Source organism: Ranitomeya variabilis, chromosome 2, assembly GCF_051348905.1.
Source record: "Ranitomeya variabilis isolate aRanVar5 chromosome 2, aRanVar5.hap1, whole genome shotgun sequence".
Taxonomy (NCBI): Eukaryota; Metazoa; Chordata; class Amphibia; order Anura; family Dendrobatidae; genus Ranitomeya; species Ranitomeya variabilis.
The window spans coordinates 91,356,688-91,366,255 of NC_135233.1; the positions used below are offsets into that span (position 1 = coordinate 91,356,688).

At 40.1% G+C, this 9,568-nt stretch overlaps 1 protein-coding gene across 1 annotated transcript; it reads right to left on the reverse strand.

Annotated features, from left to right (window-relative positions):
- Nucleotides 1–4,039: 4,039 nt before the first annotated feature.
- Nucleotides 4,040–6,220, reverse strand: LOC143809132 (complement component C1q receptor-like). Its single transcript, XM_077292283.1, has one exon. It carries the CDS (start codon nt 5,989–5,991, stop codon nt 4,651–4,653), a length of 1,341 nt encoding a protein of 446 aa, XP_077148398.1. The 5' UTR covers nt 5,992–6,220; the 3' UTR covers nt 4,040–4,650.
- Between the last annotated feature and the right edge of the window lie 3,348 nt (nt 6,221–9,568).

The window sequence follows — 9,568 nt, forward strand, 5'->3', positions numbered from 1 at the left end:
CTCATGTGAGCCAGTTTCTTTGTAGCGCTTGATGGTTTTTGCAACTGCACTTGGGGACACTTTCAAAGTTTTCCCAATTTTTCAGACTGACTGACCTTCATTTCTTGAAGTAATGATGGCCACTCGTTTTTCTTTACTTAGCTGCTTTTTTCTTGCCCTATTACAAATTCTAACAGTCTATTCAGTAGGACTATCAGCTGTGTATCCACCAGACGTCTGCTCAACATATCTGATGGTCCCAACCCCATTTATAAGGCAAGAAATCCCACTTATTAAACCTGACAGGGCACACCTGTGAAGTGTAAACCATTTCCAGTGACTACCTCTTGAAGCTCATCAAGAGAATGCCAAGAGTGTGCAAAGCAGTCATCAAAGCAAAAGGTGGCTACTTTGAAGAACCTAGAATATAAGACATAATTTCAGTTGTTTCACACTTTTTTGTTAAGTATATAATTCCACATGTGTTAATTCATAGTTTTGATGCCTTCAGTGTGAATTTGCAATTTTCATAGTCATGAAAATACAGAAAAATCTTTTAATGAGAAGGTGTGTCCAAACTTTTGGTCTGTACTGTATATATATATAAATATATGTTCATCTTATCATAGTTATATTTATACTGACATAAAATACCCCACACATAATCACAATCCATGTGTCCCCATGGTTGTCAATAGCATGATTGTAGGTTTTTAAGTCCCTTGTCTATGCAAAATATTCTTTGACAAATCTGTGCTGTGTACTATGTAACTCCATTGTATGTGTGAGCCTTTGTGCTCTGCAGCGCCCCAGAGTCCTGGTTGTTGCAATAATGTCGCTCTTCCACCAGGGGGAGTGATATTACATCTGATGGTACTAAAGGAGTTCACCTTGCCAGATATCACAGTCACACACTACACTTCACACTCCAGTCCACCAGGGGGAGCCTTGCTTCTATCTATTAGGGCACTTCTCACACACGGGTAAAACTGGTGGGTTGGATAGGAAGTTAGAGAGAAGCAGACTGGGCTTCGACCCGATAACATCGAGTCGGGAGCTACCTGGGTTAGACCCAGAGGGAACCTGTCAGGCAGACAGGGAAAGGAGGAGGAACATCTGAGCTGTAGACAGAGGTCAAGCACGAGATAGATAGTTACGGAGCCGTGCCTGCACCCCATTGCGGCAGCATCCTAAGAAAGGACACGAAGCAAAGTATATTGTGGAGAGTGAGCAACGAAGCCACAGCACAAGGACATAACACCGGGAGGAGTCCTGCCCCGTGATCGGCAGCCTCCTTCCGAGGCGCGTAGCCGGTGGCCGGAACACCGAGGGAGTAATTGGTTCTACGCATTACTTCAGAGGCCGGCAGGACAGTTAATTCCAAGTTGGCTGCCCGACCTTAATACCTAAGAAGACATGGAGGCAAATTGTGGGAGAGGGGTGACTCTAGGGTCCCTATAAATAAGCTCCAGGCCTACCCCATCATACGGGTCGTCCTATCCATACCATCGGGGGGACAGAGAGAGAGAGAACATCAGAAACATTCACGAAAGTTGTGAGGACTATCCCGTGGTGCTCAGCAGGGAGGTACTACAACACACAGGCGCTAGTAGGAAGGCTACTGATATCCACCTGGATAAGGGAACTCTGGATGTGCCTTCGGACTGGCCGGACTCTGCCTGCCCTGTGAATGGTACTCTGGACTGTGGACTCTGAAGTCTTCAGTAAAAGGTAAAGAGACTGCAACCTTTGTGTCCTCGTTATTCATTGCGCCTTACTACGTCCACCATCACCACCTACCTATCTGGGAAGCCCTGGGGACATACTTCACCTGTGGGAAGGTATACCATCTAGCTGCCATTTCATCAACTCAGCGGACCTCTAGCAGCGTGAGTCACCCTGACCGAGTACCACAGGTGGCGTCACGAACACCAGACAAACTACACCTTTAATTGGCTGCCCCTCAGAAGGGACACGGACCGGGTCGGGCCACCGTGACATCCCCAGAACCCAGAGGGAAAGACCCAGTACTGAGTACCCCATTGCCCTACACGTGGGGGCGCTCCACCTCCATTTGCCCTGATAGTTGTCTTAATAAGGGCTACTTTAACAATTTTTTTGTCCTTCTACTTAAAATATACCATTAAACTGGTACTCGGTTCCCCCCTATTTTTGTTTTTTTTAGCTGTATATGAAGGATCTGAAAGAACCGCTAGATTTCAGGATGGGTCTGTATACAGGAGGCTCAAAGGAGATAAATACTGAATGATGCTGCTGTTTATAGGGGCTAAAAGATGTGGTATACTGCAAAACAAGAATGTGTATATAGGGGCTGAAATGAGACATATACTGTAAGATGGGGCTGTATTCATAGAGTTGATATTAGAAATATACTGCAAGGTGAAGCTTTATACAGCAGGCTGAAAGGAGTAATGTACTACAGAAAGGGCATGTGTATACAGGGTCTGAAAGGAAAGATACACTGCAAGATGCATCTGTGTATGCAGGAGATTAAAGGTGAAATATATCAGAGGAAGGGGCTATGTATAGAGGCAGCAGAGAAGTTATATACTGCAGGATGGGACTTTATATAGAAGGGGCTGAAAGGTGTGATATAATACAGGATGGGGCTGTGTATACAAGGGATGAGAGCAGAGATATACTGCAGAAATGGGAAAAAAAGGAGTGATATGCTGCAGGATGGGGCTGTGTATAGAGAGGATGAGAGAATTGATATACTGCAGGATGGGGCTGTATATAGAGGGGCTGAAAGGAGTTGGACTGCATTTATTGCCTGCTACTGAGAGATCAGTGATGTGAAACTCCAAATGCTGCTTTGTTGTTGCACATGACAGAAGACAACCCTCTGCCATATGCAGCAATAGATCAAGATCAAGAGGGCCAGAAGATGAAAAGACCAGTGCTGGAAACCAGGGAACATGGTATTCGTGAAGTATTTTAATACACTTACATAATACTAAATAGATAATTAGGACAAGTCATGGAATAATATTTTTCATGAGACTTCTTTATGTTTGACTAACTGAAAAGAATATCAGTAAACATGATATTGAATATTTGACTTTTCTACTTAATTCAGCAACCCAAAATCAAATATAAGTGCCAATTATCATGCCAGAAGCAGAAAAACAAATGATTATGAAGAGTTGTGTCATTTGACAGTAAAGATGCAACCCGGTACATTATCAACAGGGCTATAGATTACTCCATTAAATACATTTGAAAATAAAATAAAAAGTTATATGATGATGCAGAAGCAAGGAATACATGGCAGGCAGAAATAGTTGCAGAAACTTGCTTCACACATAAAACATCATGGTTGGCCATCGGGATGATTTACTGTCTATGATCTGTCTTTATCTTTGATATCAATGTAAACACTTTTAAGCCCAAAAAAGGCTAAAGTATCTAGGAGTGATACCTTTATTGGCTAACCAGAAAAATTATCTTTGCAAATTTACAGAGCTCAGAGGCTTCTTTATCAGATGGGTTTGCAAATACATTACTGAGACAAGAGCACAATATTTAATGGGAACCTGTCAGTCCCCCATGCCCTCCAACCCAGCAGCATTCACCTCTGTATGATTAAATTCCATGCCTATCCAGCCCTGTATAATGCAATTCAGGTAAATAGATGCTTTAAAAAAATCATTTATAATGACCCAATTTCCTATGCTAATCAAGGCTTTGACTAGTCGATGGGGCGTTAGTTTCTCCAGACTAGTCAGACCTTTTTCCATGTTATCACGCCCCAGAGATGCAGTGACACTGCTAAAATGCACGGCACGCATGCGCTATATTTGCCGGAACTGCCGATGAGTCCGGTGCAAATTATATCATGACGCCCACAGGGGCATGATACCATGGAAAGAGAACTGATTAGTCTGGGGACAATAATGCCTCATTGACAAGTCAAAGCCCTCATTAGCATAGGAAACGAGGACATTTTAAATGCTATTTTAAAGCATTTATTTAACTGAATTATGCTATACAGGGCTGGTTAGGCAGGGAATTTACTCTTAAATAAGTGAATGCTGCTAGGTTGGAGAGCATGGGGGATCCGACATGCTCCCTTTAAGAGATCTTACAACAGGACATTTGTGCATTTGGTGGAAGAGGTGATGTCTCATAAAGATAAGCCTGTATTTACATTGATTTTTCTGGTGCCACAATATAGTGTTTTATTACCTTTGACATGGAAGCCTTCATTCTAGCAATCAGTGATGGTCTGCCAATTGTAACCTATGTAAACTCCATTAATCGTATCTGGAGGAACACATTTAGTCAAAAAATGCCTGCGATTAGAAAATAAAGCTGGTTTTATTTTCAGAAAAGATGCCATTCTCTTCCATAGCCCATAATCAGTATTACTGCATGGCCAAGTTGCAATATTCAACACATCAAAGAGACTAAGGCAAGAGTAGAGCTATTTCTGAAAAGAAAGAAAAGCACAACATTTTTCCAAACTCAGAAATGAGATAATGATATCCACCAACAAGCGCATTGCAGATACTACATTTACACATTTTCTGTTCTATTTTGTCATTTCTGCAGTACTAAATATCATAGCATTGATATATTAAAATATTACCATAAGACTTTTTAGTAAATGTTCCTCTTCCTGTTAGAGAATTTTTCTTGCAGAAATAATTAAGTTGAATAATAAACTGCTCCGATACATAAAATACTTAATAATAGCTTTGATCCAAGTCTTAATGCAATGCAATCTGACGCATCATTTACGGGACTATCACTGGTGTAGACAGTCCCCACAGGAGGCATTAGTGTAGACCGTGTTATCTTTTGTGGATCTTCTTTGTTATTCTCTATGTCTGTAATGGGATGCGGATTTGTTCGGTGGGGCTCATCTTTTCTCTGAATGCTGCTGGTAGTGTCAAATTTAGATTCCAGGTCTTCATTTTTGTGGTCATTAATAACTCTTGGATCACATTCCCCATGAAGACATCCTTTGATATCGTTGCAGTTTATGAGGTTTTCATCCAATGCAAAGCCACTGGAACATGAACATGTAAAGCCATTTTGGTGATTTATACAGCTTTGCTCACATGGATTAGACTGGCAGTGCTCAGGGTAAATGCAGGACACCGAGTCAGGTGCTAACATATAGCCATTGCCGCAGCTACAGGAGATGGATTTGTTTTGTGGATATTCTACACATTCATGTTCACATCCACCATTATTGTACTTACAACCCAGTTCCTCCAATGCACAAAAAGGTCCATTTGATTTCTTGTCCAATTGAAAATTTACCCACTGATAAACATGTGTCTCATCAGATTTCAGACAAGCTAGTGAAGGACTTGTATGTTTTCCAATATGACCACAAGACACTGAAGCTAAAGAGCCAGGTGGGACTAAATCCAAGGAAGAACTTTTGATGCTAAAAGGGGTGTCATATTCAACATATCCTGGGCCAGCAAGAACAACCGGCTGACACATACCCTGAAAGTTAAATTTGCAGATATAGCCATCAGCCAGGAGAGAGCACGGTTCATCAGTCCATTTATAATTATCTGGTGAGTCCATCTGCAATTTCATACTCACGCACTTTTCCCTGACACAAGTCACCATCGGTTCAGTCAACCAATTAGAGAAATTACCTTCCTTGGCATAATGAGTATCTGTGATCCAAGAAAAGCCTCTTAGAGCTTCATATCTCTTGACACACGATTTTAATTTTAACTGCAGTCCAATCCAAAGCTTCAATGGATGCGTAATTAGCGTGGTGTTGGAGAATTTCCAAAGTAAACTGTAAACATGTTCTGCTTCTTCTTCATTTTCTATGGTCACCAGGTCCCCTTTTCGTTTAGCACAGTCCTTACGAGCATCAATAAATGTCTCCTCACTCAAGTGAACGGTGTAACAGGCATCAATAGAACAGATTGCTTCAATGACGTCTCTTTCTGATATCCCAGAGTACATAGGTAAAAGGCAGGCACAGAAAACAAGTCTTAATATCTGAGTCACCATTCTTTGCTTCTCTCACTTTTCCTGGTAAAAATCCAAATGCTTCTATCTAAGCAAAGTGCACTAAACTGAGTTTCTGTAAGTCACTGGCCTGTTTATCTTCTGGCTAGAGGAGAGGTCTTCTCTTCATTCATCCTGTGTTGAAGCTGGTTCTATTCTTTGTAGGGAAAAACAACTTCCTGAACATTCCTAACCAGCAATTGTTTTCTTTGCTACTATGTATTGTTACAGTTCAATGTTTTCATCAATCTGTCTTATGAAGCTAAAAGACAGTGTTAACTTGTTGTAAAGAATTGTGTCAGGAAATGTAGAATAAATAAGAAAAATAATCACAAGAATATAGAACTGTTTGAACAAAGTGTTGAATTTGATTGGCCCAGAGGGCGAGAGAATCTTTTATTAACTCCAGATTAATTACACTGGCCTACAAAAAAAAAAAATTTCTGGCATGGACTTTAAGAACAGTTTTAGACTAATTTGAGGGTGCTGAATTCAAATCTGATCTTATAATTTCTCTATCACATCCTGTTTTTGCGCTACAGGTAAATAGCCCATTTTCATGAATTCCGTGATAAATAAAGTAGTGTATGAAAAGTGCCGGGTTATACGGTTCACTAAGGTAAATTTAGTTTTCATTTAGTCTCCCAATAAATGTGAGAATATCTTTGTTTTCTTTGAACATGCATAATTCCCATTTGTTATGATAACACCCTTGTTTTCTGTGCTACTGGGACAGTAGAGCTACAGCAGAGCATTGGGTAAAAACTGAATGGCCTCAGCGACAGAGTTTGGCATCTGGCGATAAGAATGTCATCCATGATCCTCTAGTGGATTGGAAGGACACTGTCTTTCCTCTCTTACACATAAAACTTGGATTGATGAAGCAGTTCGTCAAAGCTCTCAATCACAGTGGAGAATGCTTTTTCTATATATGTTCAACTTTTCCTGGTCTTAGTGAAGAGAAGAAAAAGGCTGGAATATTTGATGGACCTCAAATAAGAACACTTATGAGAGACCCAAATTTTATCACATCAATGAATGAGACAGAAGAAAGAGCTTGGAATGCATTTTGTAATGTGGTGCAGAATTTTCTAGGGAGTAAGAAAGCAGACAACTATGAAGAGATTGTGGAAGAGCTACTAATGAGTCTGTGAAATCTTGGATGTAGAATGAGTATCAAGATTCACTATTTACACAGCCATTTGGACTTTTTTCCAGAGAACCTTGGGGATGTGAGCGAGGAACAAGGGAAGCGTTTTCATCAGGACATTAAAACAATAAAAGAACGGTATCAAGGCCGGTGGGACTCACATTTGATGGCTGACTATTGCTGGAGCTTGGTGAGAGACAACCCAGAAGCTGTACATCGCAGATCAGCCAAGAAAAGAAAGCTCAAATAACTGCCATTTGTCGTTCATCTGTGTGCCATATATATGTGTTTTTATATTTTGTAGTTTAATTCTGTAAGTATATTTGATTTGCTGTACATAGACTTTGTAATCTTTGTTATTCCTTGATTAAAAATATACAAAATGTAGTACCGAAAATCATGTGCTTTTATCATAAAACATTAGGAGTAATTTTCATCAAAAATTGGAAATATCTCGAAATCCTGATGTGATAGCCCAAAACAGAGTTCATATTCGTAATCAGCAGCCAAAATTGACTTAAAATATGTTTTAAAATCTTTTGCCAGAAAAATTGCGTTGACCTGTGATAGGCTGTAAAGTTTCAGTAGAAAACAATCCCATAGTTTGGAGCTTGTCATCACTTAATATTGATCATCATAATTTAGAGGGGTTGTCTGGTCTAAAACAACAAGTCTATGTGACTGCTGACTTGTGAATCCTCACATATCGCATACTTGAGGTCACATGACCACAATTCCCAGCGCTGACGTAGGAGAATCCTCAAATCGCACAGTGCATGCAATGCGAGGATTCACAAGGCTGAAGTCATATAGAGTGTTAGAATTTTAGCCCGGACAACCCCTTTCAGATATACAGAAAATTGGACACGTATAAGTATGTAGATTGACTGTAAGGTCTTTGAAAAATTTCCTTCATGTGGCTGAAGGCAAAACAGTATAAAGCTAAGTTCACACTGGGTGTTTTTGCATTTTTTTTTCTGCAGCAAAACTTGAGTTATTCACACGAAAAAGCTGCAGCAAAACTACAGGTTTTGCTGCATTTGTTCATGCGTTTTTTTCCATTTAATTCAACGAGTGAAAAACTCTGAAAAAATGCGGAAAGAAGTGACATGCTCTATGTCCAAGAAACCATGCAAAGCACAAAATCCTGATGACAAAAAAAACAATGTGTGTGCATGAGATTTCTGAAATCTCATAGGCTGTGCTGGTTCTGTGAAAAGCAGCTGAAAATTAGCATAAAAGATACAGCAAAAATGCCCTGTGTGAACTTAGCCTAAAAGTGTACAAACTAGAAAACTGTTGGCCTTTAGCTATTTGTTTGACTATCCCATATGCAAATAAACCAGGCTCTGCCAAGCACCCATGTGTGATCCGTGGGCAAAGTAGACCCAGAAATGGACATACCATTGGTGCAACCTGTGCAGCCACATAGAGGCTTAACAGATAAGGGGGGCTGCTATCACCTCCAAAGCAGGTGGAATGGTGCATTGTGATGATCCATTGGACGGCAAAGGGCCCAAATATTGCTCTTGCACTGGGGCCTTCTGTCTATGTACACTTCTGAAGGTATCTCTGTTGGATTATCTCAGTAAATGAAATTAAGAATATAAGATCCATCTCTCTATTATCATATCTCAGGGAGAGTCCGGTTGACCCCATTAACATTAACTAATCTGGGGGTCTTGCCAAATCAGGTCATATTCTATTATGGGAACCTTTCACCTGAAGCATTTTCATTTTAACTCTAAGAGATGCACATTTGATATGTGATCTTTCTTTACACAGGATACTTTGACCTATTCTTCCATGAACCTGGAAAAGTCAGGGGTAAATTTCTAAAAGCTGTTTGGGCTGTTGGAATTTTTTAGAAAAAAAAATAGCCTTATGTAAGAGTACACTTTATAAGAGATCAGTTTATATTATGCTGCCAGGTTCAGCATAAAATTATCGTAATGTATAGCTAAAAAGAACTTCATTGAAAACATAAGAAACTAATAGTTAAAACATAGAGAACTCTTAAAGAATAACTTAACTGTTGGATAATTTTTTATATGTTGTAGGTCATTTATCTATGTAGATTGGTGTGGGTCCTGGCTCAGGGACTCCCACCGATTAAAGGAAGTCCTGTATGTAGTGTGCAGCTCAGGCTAGAGGGACAGCTCCTGTCTGAGAGTGTGTACAAACCGGAGAACATGGAAATAGAGATGCAATAGATAGTCCTTATCTTTCTAATTAATCCATACTCAGCTTTGTACATGCTGTGCACACCTGCCTCCCAGGCTTCACACTTCTAAAAGCTCTTTTGAGTCATCCCAGGACCTAGATCCTTACCAATTTGAGAGAATTAATGAGTTTACGACATGTCAAAAATAGCCAAAAAGTTAGTTATTTTTAAAAGGGAATCTGTCAGTATGAACATGCAAGGTCCCA

Coding starts and splice junctions, on each gene's coding strand:
- LOC143809132 (XM_077292283.1), bottom strand. CDS start 5,991: ATGGTGACTCAGATATTAAGACTTGTTTTCTGTGCCTGCCTTTTACCT.